General features: G+C 40.5%; 2 protein-coding genes across 2 annotated transcripts; both read right to left on the bottom strand.

The window, feature by feature from the left end:
- Nucleotides 1-624: 624 nt before the first annotated feature.
- Nucleotides 625-4,332, bottom strand: cwc25 (CWC25 spliceosome associated protein homolog). Its single transcript, XM_003447974.5, has 9 exons — nucleotides 4,188-4,332; nucleotides 3,536-3,708; nucleotides 3,203-3,439; nucleotides 3,042-3,111; nucleotides 2,759-2,910; nucleotides 2,568-2,640; nucleotides 1,637-1,845; nucleotides 1,213-1,380; nucleotides 625-1,104 (listed from the first exon to the last, which is right to left on the bottom strand). The coding sequence occupies exons 1-9, from the start codon at nucleotides 4,203-4,205 to the stop codon at nucleotides 993-995; spliced, it is 1,212 nt and encodes a 403-aa protein (XP_003448022.1). The 5' UTR covers nucleotides 4,206-4,332; the 3' UTR covers nucleotides 625-992.
- Nucleotides 4,333-7,310: 2,978 nt separating this feature from the next.
- Nucleotides 7,311-19,777, bottom strand: sp6 (Sp6 transcription factor). The gene is made up of 2 exons (XM_005470121.4): nucleotides 19,634-19,777; nucleotides 7,311-11,957 (listed from the first exon to the last, which is right to left on the bottom strand). Exon 2 carries the CDS (start codon nucleotides 11,835-11,837, stop codon nucleotides 10,917-10,919), a length of 921 nt encoding a protein of 306 aa, XP_005470178.1. The 5' UTR covers nucleotides 11,838-11,957; nucleotides 19,634-19,777; the 3' UTR covers nucleotides 7,311-10,916.
- Nucleotides 19,778-20,176: the final 399 nt, after the last annotated feature.

The raw sequence follows: 20,176 nt of genomic DNA, 5'->3' as shown, positions 1-20,176 counted from the left end.
AAATAAACATGTTTACAGACAGACACAAATGGATTTCAGCCTCTCCTGATAGTTTTCAGAACACAGGCATGGCGGTGATATTTTTTTTTTAACCCTTTCATCTGTGTATTGTAGTTTAGAGCATGACAGCTCAGATAGGTGTGATGACAGAGGCAGTTGTAGCTGTGATTGCTAAGCTTCACCTCCTGTAGCCACTGAGCTTCACAGAGTGCTCTTGATGCTGTTGGTCCACTAATGCAATTGTGACATCCATTATGGTTTGCAGTGAGATACAGAACTTTGGTTTTGGGGAACTTTTAACATTTTCTTGGTTAGATTGCATGAATTAGCTGGTCTGTGTGTGTCTGTGAGATGTGCTTATACAGCTCGATGACTAAGCTAGTTAACTATTATATAGTTACATAACTGCTTTACTTTGATTTCAAATGAGCTTTACCATGCTAATATATTTATTTTGACACATTTTATTCTATTTCCACTCTCTTTATTTGATCTGTTTGATCTTAACTTTCACGTGCGGTAAGTAAAGGAATTCCCCCACTTCAGGGTATTCAAAGTATATCTTCTCTTAAATAACAGTCTATGATCAGTGACAAGTGGCATTTAAAAAAGAATGAATACAAATCCAGAAATGTAGTTTTTATACCATTTGTTGCTCACAGTACCAAATGAATATTACAAAAGTATTTGAGATAAGAGGTCCTATCAATATGTAAAAACAAAAACAGTAAATTGCACAAACTTACATTAACCTTATAAACAGTTATATGATTTGAAGAAAGTAGCTAAAACACATGAAGCAACAACAGGCCTTTTGTACTGTACATATGAATACTGTGACATCTGCTTTTCAAATTAAAAGCCTGTGTTTGAATTCCTGACAGGCTCGCAGCTCACCTGCCCCAGTCCACTTAAAAAAAAAAAAAAAGCTATAAAATGGTGTGTGGCAGTCTTTTTAGTCAGTTCATTGACTGTAATGTGAATTTTTGTCTTTATCGTTTCATGAAGTTTTCCAGGGAGGCTGGCGTCCTCTGAATGGAGTGGATATTTCTCTTCACTCTATCCTCTAAGGAGGAGCTCGCAGCACTCTCCAGCTTCATGTTGCTGCAAGATGACAAAGGTCAGTTACTGAAACTTAAAATGCACAAACAGACACAAATAACTAATCTGATTATCAGACTTGTATCCACAAACATCACACTCTGAACTTACTGGATGAAGCCAGCATGGCGGTCATGCTTGGCGTTTTGTTCCCTCTGCTTCTCCTGCTCGTCCTGCCTCTTATAGCGCTTCACATTATTCTCCCTGTCCTCCTCCCTCTGCTTGGCTTGGTCCATCATCTCACACCTCTTTCGCTCCATCTCCTCTGCAGAGAGCTTCCTACATCAGACAGAACAACATGGAAAATTAACCAGTTCAGCGTGGGTGGTGATAAAGATGAGATTTTATGTAACACGTTACAATTTAAGCAGCCCGCTCTCTGCCCATCTTAACACACGTATCACAGTTACAACAATGATAATATTTACATGTGCTTGCAAAAAAAGAGCAGATCAAAGCAGTTATTGCAATATTTAATCAGTTATCATACCAATACGTTCACAAACATACTTTTTGGAGATGTGTACACTCTTACTTGGACACGTGGTTCCTCTGTCTCTGGTAGCGATCCTTCTGTGGGCTGGGAGCTCTGGGTTCCTGCTTCTTTTCACTCCGATGTGAAGAGGATGAAGTGTAGGAGCGGCTGTCCTTGTAATTCCTGTGAGGTGATCGGGATCGGCTCCTCTCACGCCGCCCTGAGTGACCAGAGAAGGTCGAGGTCTGTTGATGTCTGCCTGTTGGGAGCTGATGGAAAAGACCAAAAATCAGGAATACATTTCAGGGGGGGTCTCCCCTCACAGTGGATTGGGCCGGAAACCCCCAGGAAAAAGAAAAGCTGCATGCTGGTCTTAACAAACAAAACAAAAAAACAAAAAAAAAAAACCAACAACACTTGCAAAGAAACTTTAGCTCCCTGGTCACCGGGAGTCCCTTATTTCTACTTGTTGAAGGCTTTCAACTTCTACTCTCGTGCTGTATGTGCAGCTTACACAGAGAATTGTGGGTCAGAATGGCAGAATGTGAACACACTCATGCATGCATTCTGCATGCATATTAAAGTTTTTCCAGGCATGCTGAACAAGGTTAATATTTTGTGGATATTTATAAGCATATTTACTAAAAACACTTTAAAGATGAAGCGATTGGTTTTGCCAGTGCACATCTGATTAATCACTTCCACACCTGTTACAATTTGTTACCCACTCATGATGCAGAGAGTATCCCTTAATTTGGAACTAACGAAGCAAAGCATGACTCTACCCTTTAACCTGATGAGCTTTGCTGTTTAGTTATGGCACATTTACTTTTCACAAATACAAGCTTGAACTTAAGACAGACACCCTGCAGACTTTCCCTTTAGAGGCTCTAGGACTGTTTCCCACATAGTGGATGTCTCAGAGATCAGATGCTGAAAATGTAGGATAAGTCATGTGCATGTGTGTGATCACAGTAGCTGTGGTACAGACCTGTAGACCATAGCCTGGATGATGATGATGAGAATGAGATTTGGTGTCTGAGGAGTTGTCTCGTGGGTGTGACCTGAAAAACAAATCAAAAATGATATATAAAAAAAAGTGGTACTTATGAGCAATTTGCTGGTTTGCACAGAAGTCTCATAACATACTGCAATCATTTCTGAAACAACCTCTTTACTAACCTGTGTTTCTTCTCATCGTCTTCCTCTGAGCTCGAACTTGAACTCCTCCTCTTATGCTTCTTTTCCTTCCTTCTGTCTTTGTCTCCTTTCTTCTCCTTCTTCTCCTTCTTCCTCTTCTTTTTCTTTTCTTTCTTGTCAAGGTTTTGGCGAAGCTGTTTAAAAACAACCAAACAAATACAAATATTTACATGATGGAAATCATCAGCCTGTAATAATAATGCTTTTTAGGATGTTATATCTCATTAACCAACACCGATACCAGCTTTTTGGACCTTAACGTTACCATTTCTTTAATTTTCTTCATCTTTACTGGATTAGTCAGGACTTCTCTCTTCTTTGCTTCCTCACGTTTCCTTTACAACACCAACAAAACACAAACATGATCATCTGCAAAATTACCAATATCTTCAGAACAAATCAAAAGAGAGTGGCACGTTCACTCACCTGATTTCAAACAGGGGGTCTTCCCTGATCTTGGCAGCCAAATCCAAGCTGGAGGCAGGGGTGGCGGGGTTAAATATGGACCCAGGCAGGAGGCCTGTCTCAGCTGAGGGACCGCTCTCTGGCTCCTCATACTGGTCAGTGATCTGCTTGTCAATGGGGCGCCCAAGCAGGTACTCATCCCTGGACACCTGACCGGCAGGGCCCTGGTACATCCAGTCTAACCGATCATCTTTTTTTCTGTCACCATCCAAGAAAAGTACAGCATATCTCAGACATAACGTTCTTCTTTGAACCATTAACTTATCGTTCCTCATAACACAGGAGATAACTCACTTTAAAACGCCGGTTTCCTCTGCATATTTTGTCATTTCTTCTCGGGCTCGTTCCTCCTTCAGCTGCTTCTGGAGCTCCTCGATCTTTTTACGTTCAGCCTCATGTTTCTGCTCAGCTTTCCAGACACGCTCAATGTTTTTCATAGTCTGGGGGTGCCAGCTCTTTTTCAAGTTCTGGTAGAAAACATGTCAAAACCATCAACGGCTACATCATTGGAAACCACCAGGAGCTCCCTTTTAGTGGACAATAACTAGCCGAAGGCTTTAATATCTCTAGTTCTTAATTTTATTAATTTTACTCTACTGGGATGTGACTTGACAACAAAATCTATAACACTTCATATCTATAAGTACATTCTACACAGAAAAAATAAGTAAAATATTTATAAAAGGTTTCTGATCTCAAAATTTAATCATATTTATAATCCACAGCTAGTTAAGAAATAAGGAGACCCCAGTTAAAGTAAATATGGCCGAACTTAACTATGCTTCCTACAGAATTCCAAAAGCTTTTAATTCAAGCCCTAAATGTGTGTGTATGACATGTAAGCAAACATCTATAAATTAAATATTATTTTCAATGGAGTTTGGCATTAGCGTTGTTTCTTCCCCGGCGCATGCGCCCGTAGTGAAAGATTAAGACTCAGACTTACCAGATCGCCGCCTCCCATCTTGAAAAACGTTTCTTTTCAGCCCCAAAGAGAAATGGAAAAGGCCAAAACTGACCGTTAGCGACTGAAGGTGAAACCACGAAAGTTTTTCACCAGCTGGAAAATGGAGCTGCCGACGCTTGAGTGTGACGCGTTTTGTGTATATCCTGTTTTTAATATTTCGTCTTCCGGTTTTAGCTCATGGTGCTTTTACTGGTCCTTAAAAAAACTCCGTTAAATGAGGTGCTTTCGGTGGCAAGCATAGACGTGTAAAATCTTTATTAAAATTATATAAGTGCGTATTATTATATTGCACATATAGGTTTCTATATTAATGCCATTATTATACATAGTCATTTTTTATGAAAATGAAACAATAATATACAGTCTACTGCTGAAACTGACTTAAAAATTACAGCAATTTATTTTTTCCAGCTAAGAAGCCTTTAATAAAGCCTTTAAAATCCTGCCATGAGTTCTGCCTGTTTAAATATTTATATTGGCATCTAAGAGCCGTATGTTGTCCCCGAACACAACACCTTCAGGGGGTTTATTTGGGTCATTTATCCTTAGATGCGTCTTACCAAGATTTACGGTGCAAAATATGACTAAAACTTCAAAATAATAAAATCTCCCATCAAAGGTGAGTCATAAGTAATTTTTTAAAATATTTTCCACAAAAACAATTACCAGTCAAATTGACAGTTCTGAAAGTAACCATTTCCACACAATTAATTATTAGAATATTTTGTTTTTAATCGTCTAGTAGGAAAATTGTATTTTTAAATCAATGTTTGCCTTACAGTTTATTATTTTAGTTTAAATTAAAGAATGTCAGTATTTTATTACAGACCTTCTGTCAGGTTGTATGGCCAAACAACTGTTTGTTTGTTTCTCAGCTTAATATTATATGCATATTGGCCATTTTATTAGTTACACCCTACTAATATCAGGCTGGACTCCCTTTTTTTGCTGTCTTAAATCTTAGTGGCGTAGAATCAACAAGGTGCTTAAAACATTCCTTGGGGATTTTGGTCCATGTTTACATGATAGCATCACAAGCTGCAGATTTGTCAGCTGCACATCCATGATGAGAATCTCCTGTCCTACCACATCCCAAAGGTGCTCTATAGGACTGAGATCTGATGACTGTGGAGGCCATTTGATTACAGTAAACTGACTGTCATGTTCAAACATTTTGTGTCAAGGTGTGATATACCCCTGGAAGTAGTCATCAGAAGATGGGTACACTGTGGATGGACAAACCATCTAGGTCAGGGTGGAACAGAATGAATGATCAAATATATTTTCAGATACAATCCCCTTCATGAGTAAAGTCATCTGGAGAAGAAATCAAATAAATAATTGTTGTGAAAAACCTACCTTTAAAATGGTCCATTGTGAGAAAGAAATTAAGACTCTTAAGCAAGATGATTGCACATCGTTCTCACTTTCTTCCCTCCAAATTAGAGGCGGGGTTTAGAAGGTGGCAAGAAAGGGACTTATAATGTTGGGTCAGCTATTTGAGGCAGACGAGCTGTGTCTTCTGAACAGCTTCAGCTCAAACATGCAGCACATGATTTTTCAGAGGTACTTATAGCTGAGAGCCTACATGTACAGAAACACAAAGAATGGGACAAGCTATGTGCCACACCACCAAGTATGGAGCAATTCTTTATGTTAACAATCAAATGAGCTATTAAAAAGAAGATCAATATGTTGGGCACCAGAAAAAGCAACAATTGGATATTCCTACTGAGAGTTGTTTTATTCATTGCTAAGAAGATGATCACAGTAACCTGGCTGAGGCCACAGTGGGTCAATGGTGGGTCAATAGAAGGAGAGGGCGAAGGAGGTTTACAGATTTACTTTCATTACAATGAACCTCAGCACTTCCTCTTTAATTCCTCTGATGTTTACTCCCACCACCACCTTTCTTATCCCTAATTCATAGATATATGATCCATATTGTTAGATCTCAGAGTATTTTTATGACCCCCGGCAGATGTTATTATTTATGTTTGGTTACTCCTTATTTCTCTCATTTCATGTAGTTATGGAGCAAATATGGAGCGTAAGAATATCAGAAATTGTGGACTGATTTTTAGGAAGAAAGAAAGAAAGATGTAATTGCACTGACACTATATCTGTCAAATGGAGACGTGAATGATTGGACTGTCTGATTGCACTTGATGAATAAGAAGAAGTTAAAAAACTAAAAGGATAAACATGGATAGGAACAATACTCAGGTAGGCTGTGGCATTTAAACAGTGCTCAGTCGGTACTAGGGGTCAAAGATGTGCCAATAAAATATCTCCCACAACACTCCCAGAAGCCCAAACCATTGACACAAATCAGGTGGATTCATGCTTCCTGATGTTTACACCCAATAATGACTCTACTACCTGAGACTCATAAGACCAGGTAAAGTTTTTCCAATCTGTTATGGTCCAACTTCGCAGAGACTGTAAGTTGTGGTCTCAGTTTCCTGTTCTTAGTTGATGAAAGTGGCACTCAGTGTGGTCTTCTGCTACTGAGTTCAACATGTATGCTCAGGGATACTTCCCGGCATACCTTAGTTGCAAAGCTTGAATTAATACTGCCTTCCTATTGGCTCGAAGCAGTCTGGCCATTCCTCTCTGACCTCTGGAATAAACAAGGAATTTTCACCCGGACAACTGCCGCTCACTGGATATTTTCTCTTTCTCTGTCTATTCTTTATGAACCCAGAGATGGTTGTGTGTGAAATCCCAGCAGATCAGCAGTTTGTGAAATACTCAGATAAGTCTGTCTGGCACCAACAACCATACCACAGTCAAACTCACTTAAATCCCCTTTCTTCTCCATTCTGATGCTCGGTTTGAACTTCAGTAGGTTGTCGTCACCATGTCTACATGTCTAAATGCCCTGAGTTGTTATTGTGTGATTGGCTGATTAGATATTTGCATTAACAAGCAGTGGAACAAGTATACCTAACGAAGTGAGTGCATTATTATTATTATTTGTCTCTTTTTTTCTGGGTGCAAATTAAAACAAAAAGAAATTCAGAAATTCTGCCTCCTATAAATAAAAGTTAAACATGAACACAGAATATATACATATATCTTTATTTAATAAAGGGCAATAATAGATTAAATACGTTATTACACCGAGATATTTAACTTATTAAAAGTTTTTGAACTTATTTTATTACAGTCTCCACAACTATTACATTTACTACAGTAACCAATTCAAAATGTTGTCCATAAAAGGAAAGAACTCAGAAATTATTACTATTATTATTATTAATAATAATAATAGTCAATACACAATAATTGACTAATGTTTAAGCATTGTCTTTCATTTGTTATTATACATTAATACAGCAACTGTGAGCCTCCAGTAATTCAAGCTCTCTAATATATAAAAATCTGCCTAACGTCTGTGACGGTTTACATACATCCTAAAAGTGTTTTACACTTTAAAGCTGCTCGCACTGCTTGCTACACAACTACCAATCATACAATATCGATTATGAAAGTTAACTACCCAAAACAAGTAACCAAAGCTCTTTCTGCTGCTGGTCTGCCAGCGCAGCCTCTCTCGGCACGTTAACGCTGCAGAAAAAGGGAGTCGAACGGTGCTTGTGTTTCAGCAAAGTGTTCTGTTAGATGACGTGTCTCTGAAAATAAAAACAAAACTGCAGCAGCTCTTATTGAAATGTAAATGGGGGCTGGAAACGTTTGGAAGAACTATATGAAACCACTCAATGAGGAAATCCAGGAGTGCACCGCTCAGTCAGATGACATATGTGATGACAGCGTGAAGATTTTGAGCCATTCTGACATTTTCTTTCACATGTTTATGACATGACCATCATGTTCCACCTCTTTTATGTACTGCCTGTTCACAGCAGGGAGATTCAAGTACAACCACACCTTCTGTGTTAAAGGTTCAAAAGTGAACCGGAGGGCTTTCAGCTTCAAGCCGGCAGATAGTAATCATGAAACAGTGTGAACCTGGGTCCACACGATCCACTATTTCCACCCTTCCTGTGCAATATATTCTAGTGTAGTCCGTTTGTGTTTTGAGAGATGTTGCACTGCATTGGTTGCTCCTCATTTGCAAAAAGCTGTGGTCTAGAACTCTTTTCTTTAATATAAAACAAAGGCACATAAGTTCTCAAATAAGCAACCTTGTCGGTCCAGTTTGGAACAGAAAGCCCATGAGAGGTGTGTCATTGTGTGTTAGTAGCACCTTTATTGAAAAGGTGAGCAGCTATCAACCATCTACTGTAACACTGCCTAACAGCACACTCATCAAGTGTCAAATGCTGGAATGTGGCGCCCGCCCTTCCGAAAACTCGATGGGACACATAAGACGTCATGCCCCTCTGATTAGGCCGACCTGTGTTTAACCGCTCTGACTCGCTGTGGTTCAGTGTGAACAAGCAAAGGCGTCATAACGACGGGGGTGTCACCTGACAGACTCAAGGTGGAATATCTGTGTGAAAAACGATAGGGGGGGGGCCTTAAGAGCTGAAAAATAAAGCCAACATGGAAAAGGCAAAAATGCAGTACCTCTAATGTCCACTTGAGGGACTCCAAAAGTGTTTTTTTTCTCTCTTTTCATAAAAAATTTTGTTTTTAGAACTCATCTACTTGTTTAATTAAGTTAATGGTGCAGCTGTGTTGACTGACACGTGAGCTTTACAGTTTGCTGATAACTTAGCACTCTGCCCTTTTATCCATACACGGTTACTTCTAGCTAAAAAAACAAACAAACAAAAAACAAAACAAAACAAAAAACAACATGGTGCTAATGAGTGCAAAACCATTACTTTATCACGGTGGCAATGTCCATCTTTATGCTTTTAAAAAAAATGTTTGGGTTTTTTTTTTGTTTTTTTTTAAAGATTTTCTTTTGTGTTATTTTAATTTTGGCCTCTTGGGGGCAGCAGGAAAACCAGCAAATGCTGGTGTATTTTAAATCTGTATTTGATTTTTAGAATTATACCCTATATTTGTAAAAGTATTGAGCCGCACGTCTTAAACTTTGAATTTAGGTGTTTTCAGTTGCATTGGCACAGCTGTGTAACATCAAGCACCTCGCCAGGCAGTCTGCTTTTACAGACATTGAAAAAATTGGCATTAACATCAGCACAAAAACTGTGCACTGGGAGCTTCTGCAGATGCAATGTGTAGGTGGCCCAGTACTTTTGTCCATATAGTGTATTTTTTGCCCCTTGAATATTGTGAGTTTAATATTGACTCCCTTTTATTAAAAAATAAAATAAAATAAAGTTTTGTAGTTTTATGTTTTGCAGCGAGTTGCTTGCTCTGTCTGTTTAGAGGCAGCAGTGAGCTGGAAGCATGATTCATGGGTGAAGCTGAAACAACAGTAAAGGTGAGGGCAGATAAACCAAAACAATGACCTAAAAGATGCTAAAACATAGAGTACAGATGAGATGAATGAGTGGTGACTCATCAAGTGAGCTCTTTCACATTACACATTTGAGCCATTGTTACAAAAGCTGCAGTTAAATGCAGCTTTAAACGGCGGGACTGCATCGGGCTCCAGACAAACCTCTTAGCAGTCATCGTCAGTGACCCATTTAATGTTGGGGCCACGGTTTGGTTGTGTTTTAGCCACAACTCATAAAAAAGCAAGAACATCAGCTCTATCCTTAACCTTAAATGGCAGATGTAGCAGAAGGAGTATTTCTCTGTGCAAGCCTGTCGTGTTGACAGGGCCGATCTGTGGAGTTGTGTTTGTCTTGCTGCCAGATGTGACTTCTCTCATCGGCGTGTCTCGACAGAAACCGGGCTTCATTTCACCAGCCGGCATTTCCCATCCGCCCGCCATTCAGCCTCCGTCCTTGTGAGTTTTTCACATCACTGTAGTAGTTTTTTTCTTTGTTGTGCTCCCAGTGGAACACCTGTTCACATTCTCCTACTGTGTGTTAATAAGTGCCACTGTAGCAGTGACATAAACACAGTATTTTGGTAAACACTAGCCATTGTAGTGCATAATTTTCTATATTATATTATATTATATTATATTATATTATATTATATTATATTATATTATATTATATTATATTATCACCAGCCTTATTTTGGCCATAGTACAACATTAAAGTTGTATTTCCTTTGGATTACAGACCATTTTAATCATTGTCACACTCTTTGGTCTTCTGGACTTTCACCCATTCAAATGGCTGCTAACCTACATCTTCTTCCAGTACAGTAGGCTACACACACGTGTGGTAACAGTCTTAACACAAGGAAAATATCAATATCACTGTCTGCTTTCCTTGAAACTGTTAAACTCAATGCTCTTTTCTTCCAGTTACACATTTGATCTGATTGTAAACAAGCTACCTAACCACCTTCTCATGAACTCATGTCAGTCTCTTGGGCTACTGGTGGCTGTAGCGCTAGCAGCAATCGAAGTCCAGCAACAAGCTGCAGCTTCAGCTCCATCGCCTCCTTCGCCACCCTTCACCTTTAGTAGTCACAGACGAAAGGTTTACACACAAGATCAATAGGATTCCTGCTTTTCAGCGTGCCGTGGCATCACGGTTTATCACATTTGTGTGATAAATTCACAGGACCACACATACATATTTTTTGTTCCATCAGTGTTCATCAGTGAAAGAGTGTTCATACCTTCCTTCTACTCTCTAATCTATCATGAAACTATGACACCTCTGTGAGGTGATGGCAACCCTTTAACTGAACGCGGCGCAGCTAGCCCGACTGCCCCGTCACGCTGGAGACGGAGGCGTCTGTCTCACACTTCAGCTTCAGTGGAGGATCTGTGCTGTCAGACACGTTTGAGGATGACTGGGGAGGTGTAGATGCATCAAAGCTCTTATCCCCCCTCCCATCTCCGTTTAGCCTGTCCTCCCCTTGTCCTGGCGGGGACTCATGCGTGCGCATGTGCTTGGCCAGGTGGTCGTTGCGCATAAACACTCTGGGACATAATGCGCAGCTGAACTTCTTGGCGCCAGTGTGCGTCTGTAGGTGTCGCTGTAGTTCATCAGAGCGCGTGAACCTCTTGCCACAGAACAGCCAGTTGCAGACGAACGGCCGGTCTCCGCTGTGCCAGCGCAGGTGAGCCTTCAGATGGGAGGTCTTGGCATAGGCTTTGCCACAGCCGGGGATGTGGCAATTGTGCATGTGCTTCCTTCTGCTGTCGTCAGTGCTCTGGCCCATTTGCTCAGCGTGGACGCAATTAGGGCAGCGGCACACAGCCTGGCTGCCGCCTCTGGAAGAAGAGCGGCGCTGGGGCTTGGGGCGAGCTGACACAGACGTCTCCTGAGGTTCCTCCATTGAGAAGGTTTCTTGCTGCAGCATTTCGGGGGCCAGTGGCTCCATCTTGAAGCCGTCCTGGGGGAAGAGATGGGATGGTTGCGAGGGTGGAGCGTGCTGAGCCGGGGGCAGGGTGCACAGCTGTGGGTCAGAGCCATAGGGCCCCAGAGAAGGCTGCAAACCCATGGAGCCGCCTGGATTCACTGAAGGCAGGCCCACACCTTGACCCGTCTGTAGGTCTATCCAACTGCCTGCTTGGACGTCTCTGTGAAGGTCCCACCAGGAAGCGATGTTCATGTCGTCTGAGCTGCCACTAGGTGGTGCTGTCCGTAACCAGGGCTCGTACGGGTGGGCCATGTGAGCAGCTCGTGCAGGTGCAAATCTGTGGATGAGGTCACCTGCTCAAAGTGTTGTTCAGTGTCTTTTGGGTTACACTGAGATGATTACCACATGACAGGATGGTGACGCATTAAAAACCTGCAGAAAGAAAGAGAAGACTGTTATGGAAGTACTAACGAGACCAAGTTTATTTTTCAGGAGACACAAACAAGAAGTCTAAAATATGGAGACATTTATTATTGAAATGCTTAATAGGAATGAGCAGTTTTCATTCCTATCAAGTATTTCTATAATAAATATCTTTATGAGTTTTCTTTTAGCCTTCTAAAGAAAATTGAATGCACTATTAAAAGCAGCCTGGCTGCTTTTGACGCCCTTCAGAGAGGAAAAAAACAACCTGTGTCAAACAGATAGAAAACACGTCATTGTGATGCAGCAGGCTCCACCAAGTCTGACCTTTTCAGGCCGTTCCCAAAAGAGAGAGACCTCACTAAACATAGGGTTTGACTCCAAAAAAGCTGGGAGAGGATTCAACTTCTGCTGTTTTAACGTTCTAACAATAACAAAAAGGTCAAACATAAAACTTGTTGAGCAACGAGGACAACAAGCTTTTAAAAGCAATCAAGAATAAAACAAAAGCACAAAAAAAGCAAATTTACAAAAGCAATCCAAGACTTCATCTCCCCACTAAGACCCAAAACTCTCTGAACAACATGCATGAACGAGTCCCTCGCGTTGAGATGTACATCTGGATGAAGATTAGTTTGTTACAATTGTTCCTCCTTCACACAATTCTAATCAATCTGTCCAAAACTTCCTGGATCCGGATTTGAAAAGACTCCATATGTTAATCACTTTCAAATCAGGTCAAAAGCCCCACCTGTGTTAAAAACAAGCCAATCCAAAAACCTTTTCTGCTCTGACAGGAAGCACGAAATTAAGATTTATTTTTAGTCTATTTCTAAAAAAGGCTTAAAAAGTGTCTTAAAAATGTGTCTTAAGGATGAGGTTAGGATAACGTAAAAGCAGACAGGTCCAGAGCTGAGTTACCAGGACACGCTCGGACACTCTCAGACCTTTACCTGGACGCCCACCCTGGAAAAACGTAATGAAACGTAATGAAAAGAGACAGCGCTGCTAGACGCCCATTTAAAATTAAAAGCCATCTATTCTGGTCAAAAGATGACCCATCTAATTAGAACCCAGACTCATCCTTCTGTGAAGTGGAGTTGATTACACAGAATAATACAAGTAACAAACACGTGTTGTGTTAAATTGCTGTCGCTGTCTCAGGACTGGACATGAGGTTGATGTAGATCACTGCTAAATCTAAGTTGTTCTTTTTTTCTTTTTTTAACACCATGAAGAGACAAATTTTCTCCTTTTACTTTTCGACCACCATTAGAAATAACTGGGAGGTTTTGTAAGGCCATGGCTGGTTGACTAGATGGTGATGGGAACCCAGCAGAACAAAGAGGATAATGAGGAATTAAAACTTCATCAATAAACTCAGGCGCTTGAAAAAGTAAAGCCTCCTAAGTCATGAGCAGAATTTTAAAATGGATTGAAAACTAAATTAGCACCAGTGCAAGGAGGCCAAACTGGGTAATGTAAGAAGAGCGTGTGGTTTTTATCAGAAGTCAGGCTGCTGAGATGTGTAGTCGAAAGCTGAGCTAAACTTAACAGCTCAACGGCACGCTAAGGAGGAAATAAAAGCAAGAGTAACTTCTTCTGCAACATTTCTTTGACCTTCAGAATATTCCCGAGTTGTTGGAAACATGATTGTACCATTTTTCTGTGTGTCATATTGTGTGTATGTGTGTGTTTTTGAACCTCAGAGGAGCTGACGTTCAGGCCTAAATCCGCCTGTCTACAACATTTAAATAACCAACCCTAAGCACACCTCCTTCGTCACCATGGATACTGCAGTTCTCACGCTGCATGGCCGTGGAGACGGAGGAGAGGGGGGAGCCGGACGTGTCCAGGCAGAGGCCTGCTACGTGCATCCGCTGCCAGGTACTTCCCATGGAGGACGGTCAAAGACAAGCACAAAGAAAACAACATCATCGGCCTGCACTGAGGCAGCGCCGGGGGGAGGATAATGATGGTTAGATGGGGGAGGGACGAGAGGAAAGGGGGGTGTTGACAGGAGAGCAGTTTGGTAAAGGAAGAAGTTCCAGGGAGGTATGGCTGCAGGCCAAGGTCTATTTGTACGTCTCTGAGGTTTTGGAGATGAAACCTGGCAGACAGGAGAACCAGTTTTTTATGAATCACACATGATTTACAACAACAGCCCTCCAGGCGAGACCCGTGAAGCGCCCTGCCCCTTACACACCGGAGGCAGAAAGCATCAACAGTTACAGACTGACGACATTCATGAGCCTGAGAATGGGAGTCGACGACAAAATGAGAACAATTACTTTACGTCTATAATCACGGGCACACGCGCTGAAATAGCATCCTGCGCCTAACACGCTCCAGGAATGCAAACCGCAGCAGCGTCAGTGGGATGGGCTCAGATTTCCAGGTGACACAAAGCTTGTTAAAGGTGGACAAGTCTGTGGAAGCTTTGACAAGAAGCTACCAGCCCGTGAGGTTTGTCCTTGGCCCAAGATGATCTTGTTGACTTCCACTAACCCCCACCCACCTCAGCCCAACCATGAACATCTGTAATTATCTTTACAGCAGGAAACAATAAAGTAGTCTGAAGCTTTAGAGGCTGGTATGGCAGTCTGGAGATGATTTGGTGATATCTGACAGGTTGTGTGAAAACACGAGCTTCATGGACATCCTGTCCGATGCGTAGATCACTTAGCAGCAGGTTGAACTGGCATCAGATGTAGCAAGTAGGTGAAGTTGGGCTTGGCGACAGTGAAGTATCCCCTGAGTCATTCCTCCACATACATTATTCTGTGACTGTGATTTTGTTATTTTGTGATTTTTTTTAGCCTTTAAAACAGGGGAGGGGGAACTCCAGGCCTCAAGGGCCGGTGTCCTGCAGGTTTTAGACATGTCCTTGATCCAACACAGCTGATATGATTTAAATGGCTAAATTACCTCCTCAACATGTCTTGGATATCTCCAGAGGTCTGGTAATGAAGTAGTCACTAGTCATTCAGGTAAGTTGACCCAGGGTGAGATCTAAAACCTGCATGACACTGGCACTTGAGGCCTGGAGTTCAATACCCTGCTTTAAAAAGACGTCACTTTACATCTAAATTTGGTTTAAAAATCGTCTTTTCTGGCTCTTACGACGATGTGAATTTGACCTAATTTCAACCACTGAGGATTTTTCAATGATTAAAAGTTGAGTCGTACATCATAGTAGATATTTCAATCACACTTACATGGTATTTTCAGATGTTACAAAATATCTGTATTCATTGTATTTTATGTAAAATCTTTTCTATATTTATTTTTATATATTAGATAGATAGATAGATAGATAGATAGATAGATAGATAGATAGATAGATAGACAGATTTTTCTATTTCTAGACATCTTTTTGACTACCTGTAAAAATAGTTCGTCAGCTCTCACTTCTCAGCCAAATCTCAGCATTATAGTGGATTTTTTCTGTAGGTATGTCATAACCGCAAACTCTACTGAAACACTATACTATAACTTACGTCATAGCCTAAGCCTTAACCTAAGCCGTAGCCGTAACCTGATGTAAATGTAACTACACTTGCACTGACACAGCTGTGAATGCTGGTAACAGGCTGAAAGTCTGTTACCAGCATAAAGTCTAAATTATTAGGCTTTTAGACACCTGCAAATGAATTCTTTTGACAGGTGGGTTAGGTAGCTGTTCCAGAGTGCAGGTAAAGGTCAAAGTGTGATTGAGTCCTTACTTTTCTTTTCTCTTCTCTTTATTTTTATGTATGATTTCTTATTTCTGGGCTTTTTAGCTCTACCAAAGACTCCGTGCGATTGGTTCAGTTCGTGTGTTCACAGGATTACAAGTTAGTATGACAATTTTAAGCCTGTTTTTAGAGCGATTTGTTTTTGGAGTTGATCCTTATCCAGAACCTTTTTTGAAAGATTCTTTATCACTGCTATATGAATCAAAAAATTGATTTTATAAATAAATATCCACAAATATATATCAAAAGTGATAAAGAGGTATTTTTTCAATGAGCAAAGAAGACCGTTTTAGACCTTTTCCTTTGCTTGTCTTTTCTGCAAGTTTTTCGTGTGTGGCGTGCATCCTGAATGTTGGGTCATTTCAGTCAAACCATGCATACAACATTTCCTTCTCAAAAGCTCACCCAAAGCCACTCAGAGATGTTTTCTTGTCTCAGTGAAATCATAAAGCAATTTGTTTGGAATTCCCACATGAAAGGTCTGTCGTTAAAGGTCCAGCTGATTTAGCTCCTGTCAGCCTGGAGCCAGAGCTACAAACTGCTCTGTAATTTTTTGAGAATGTGACATGGCGGCACAGTGGCACAGTCCCTCCACGAATTTGCTCTTACTGACATAAACAAATCAAGCTCTTTGCTAAAGTGCTGGAAGCACTGCGAGCTCCTAAGAGGAACAGCTGGCATGGGGAGGGAGCGAGGGGAGGCCCCCGGGGGAGGATGGTTCAGAGCAATGACAGAGTTTTGGTCATAAAACCTGTCTGACCAAGACTCAGCAGAGCCACAATTTACGAGCCTGCCACTGAGAAAGAAGAGGCAGATTGAGGGAGTGATGAGAAAGACAGAACTCGTTACTGTTAGTCCATCAGCTGGTGATTTTCTAATTGTTTCTACTCAGAAAACTTAACTGAGTATCAACAAATCTTGGACGTTTTCATCAGGCCTGGTTTAACTATAAGTCTGTTGCACATTTAAGAATAAAGCTATTAAAACAGTCATGTTAGTACTCCAAAAGGACTAGTTTGGGAGTGGAGGTCAGAGTGGAGGTCATGTCATGTGTTTCAAACACTGATAGCAGATATGTGAGAAAAGGATTGCCATGCTTACAAAAGACATTAAAGCAAACATTAAAAAGTCCTGTAATGACCACAGTCTGACTCCAGACATGTAAAAGATGTGGTGGGCCTTGCAAACTGTCTTCTTCCATAGATTACAGGTCCCCTAGACTGAAGGACTATCTTGTTGTTTATACTGTTAGACCAAAAATCAGGAAATTTAAAGTCCATCATCTCATCTCCCACACGGCGATAAAACAGGTAAAATAGCCATTCTGTTTCCACTCTGGGTCAGATAGCATTTAGCCCACAGAAGATGTTAAAACGAACAATTAAAAGTCCAAAGTCTGACTCCAGACCTGTGGAAGATCTGCTGTTCCTTTTAATCTGTCAGTCTGTCATCCCATATTATCCGAGATATAGAACAAACAGTTACATTGTCTACACTCCGAAAAGACCAGTTTCAGTGCGAGGGCTTTTAGAGCAGTCTGTTTGAACCTGCTTGAGCTGCATTATAAATGGAGAGGAGCTCAGATTTGTGGCAGGAGTCACATCTGTTTTCAGAAGACAGAATAAAATATATGATTCAAACACATGTCTATCAAAATTAAACATTTCTGAACTTTGTGCTGTTCAGCTGCAGAACAAAAGTTAAAAACTCTTTTAGTGACAAAAGTTTGACTTCAGACGTGTGAAAAATCCAGTACCCGATGTCATTTACAGATCCAGTTTAACAACCATCCGTCTACTTTCCCATATCATCAGAGACGTAGAACCACACAGTTAAAACGGTAACGCTGACACTTACAAGGAGTTTGGTTTAACCTGCAAGAAGTGCATGACGTGTAGAGTGGAGTGCATGTTTATGGCAGAGAATATATGAATGGCAAACTTCAAAATCAAACATTTCTGAACTCTGTAGAGTGACCAGATGTGAGAAAACGTTTGCCATCAGTAGAAAATGATGTTAAAACAAACATTAAAATCTTGTGTAGGGGCTACAGTCTGACCAGTGGTCCAGTTTAACTGCAGTCCAGATGTACAACAACATAGGTGAACGCTGGCACTCCAGAAAGACAAGCTCAGTGTCAAATGACATTTAGAAGAAGTTTGTTTTAACCTGTTTAAATACCTCGTGGGTGGAGAGGAGACCACCTTTGTGCAGGAGTCATGGCTGTTGTCAGAAGGGTGAATAAAAAACAAGCTTCAAACACATTTCTCTCAACACCAGATGTTTTGAACTTTGCAGAGTGGCCGTACGTGAGCAAATGTTCTCCATCAGTACAAATAGATGTGAAAACAATGATGCAGTGACCGTAGTCCAAGACGATTTGCACACCTGGGCGAAGGATCAAGTTAGCGGTGTGCAAAGAGTGAGATGTGGGGGCTGCTAATCTCTCCCTCTGCACTTTAACTGTGAGAGATGGTTTAGATATGAGTGACAGCTTTACATGTCAGACACTGATTCATACTCAGCTGCGTAAAATTAATTTCCTGCAACACATTTTTTTTTTGTTAGTACTTTCAATCAAAAATCTGTTTCACAGTGACTCCACGGAGGTTTAGAGTCGGTCGCTCTACTAGAAGTGACAAGGTATTTTATTTTTGCTGATTTTGACAAACTTTATAAAGTGTTTTGTTTCTCAGATCTTCGCCGTCACAAGCTGTCCTTCAGCACAGACTTCTCTTTATACACTTTAAATAAATAGACAAATTTTAAATCATTTAAAAAGAGCAGACCTGTTCTTCTTCCTAGTGTGTGTCCAGCAAAATGTAGTCATATACTGTGCAATTACTAATATATTATTCAAGATCACCCCCCTACTCCATTTTTTTAGGACTTTTAAAAAATGTATATGACATAATAGTTTTTACTTTTAACAACAAAAAGTAAAATATGATGCTTTGTTTTACATTAAAATCGCCATAAGTCTATCAAACACTTTAAATGCACATTCATCATTTGCAACAATAAAGTGCCAATTACATTCTTCATGACATCATTATCTATGTCAAATAAATCAAATGGAAAACACTTCTGAGTAAAACTGTACCTACAGTGTGGTTCAGCTGCTTTAATCAAACAAAGATTTTAATCTGAAGCTCTGATTTCTCAGCACTGTTGGCATTTTCAGAGTAAAACCTTTCCCATACAAACTAATTTAACTAAAAAAAAACTCTAATCAAGCTTCACGTTGAAAGATATCTTTCACTTTTTAAAACCTTTTTTTAAAACCTAATTTACACTTTTCTATACTTTTTAAAATATATGTTTTTAAAAATCCCCCAGTTTGGATTGCATGCAATTAGGGATTTACAGTATCATCATTAGTTAGGCAATAATTTTCTAATAGGAAAACCAGACTGATCGCACTGAGATTAGACTAAAATCTGATTTGATTTCCCTGAAATTTATTAAGTGAAATCTTGGTCTTAAATTTAAGGTCAAATATTTTATGATTTTATTTCATCATTCCATTAATTATTTAATATAACAGACTGGGTCAACTTGTTGGTTTTTTTTCTTCCTGCAGAAATCTTTTATTCTGATCTGATTACAGCTGTAAAACAACAATTTAACAATCTCGAATTTCTATTTCCTAAAACTGGCGTTTATTGGCCAAAATCTAAATACATAACCTAAAATTAAGTGCCAGTCGCTGGTTAGCCTCTATAACGTGAATTTATCCAGTAAGTAACCTGCGTACGCTACCTAACATGTTGTATTTTCAGACTTTCAATTTATAAATAAAAACCTCCAGTTAACTTGAAGCCTGGAAGACTTTCCATCAGTTTGATGAAGATTTTAAATACTTCATTGTGATTTTTGTTTATAACAGACATACGGTACCACACAGAGGTCGCAGCAGATGTCAGAAAGTTAAAATACCAGCCTTACCTGTCCGCCCTACAGAGGTGCTGCCGCTGTGATTTTCTTTTGGAAGTAAACTCTGTCTCGGCTCTGCTCCGCTGCTCTTGCCCTTGTTGGAAAAATGCGCGCAGAAAAGTAAAATCCTCATCATATTTCATCTGCTTTTCTCCATCGCAGACGGTCCAGGTGAGGCGAAAGGCTGTCAGAGTTTTGGCGCACAGGTAAGCAGCATTCTCAGTTGTGACACAGTCTATGATAGGCTGCGCGTCTTGAGCCCCTCCAGGCTCCGCCCCCTCCTGCCGGTGCTCCGTCTCACCCCCCTTTGAAGATGTGCTCTCGGCGGCTGTAGCTGAGGAAACGACTCGCTTTAGGAAAACAGGGGATCAGAGGAACAGCCTGTCAGAGCTGCAGTGGTGGGATACAAGTCAATTTACTCATCAGCGTATTAATACATCCTCCAAAACAGTTAAGAGGAAATACTACAGTTTTTATTCTCTGATTACTTCAGTGGGATTATGCAGTTACAAATCAGTCAGACCACCAGGAGACAGACACATAGAAACATAAACT

Source organism: Oreochromis niloticus, linkage group LG6 (genome assembly GCF_001858045.2).
Source record: "Oreochromis niloticus isolate F11D_XX linkage group LG6, O_niloticus_UMD_NMBU, whole genome shotgun sequence".
Taxonomy (NCBI): domain Eukaryota; kingdom Metazoa; phylum Chordata; class Actinopteri; order Cichliformes; family Cichlidae; genus Oreochromis; species Oreochromis niloticus.
This window is presented reverse-complemented; position numbering and strand designations above follow the sequence as displayed.

Coding starts and splice junctions, on each gene's coding strand:
- cwc25 (XM_003447974.5), bottom strand. Junction 1,846..2,567: donor ATCCAGGCTATGGTCTACAG/GTCTGTACCACA, acceptor CTTTTCCATCAG/CTCCCAACAGGCAGACATCA. Junction 1,381..1,636: donor CAGAGGAACCACGTGTCCAA/GTAAGAGTGTAC, acceptor TGTCTGATGTAG/GAAGCTCTCTGCAGAGGAGA.
- sp6 (XM_005470121.4), bottom strand. CDS start 11,837: ATGGCCCACCCGTACGAGCCCTGGTTACGGACAGCACCACCTAGTGGC.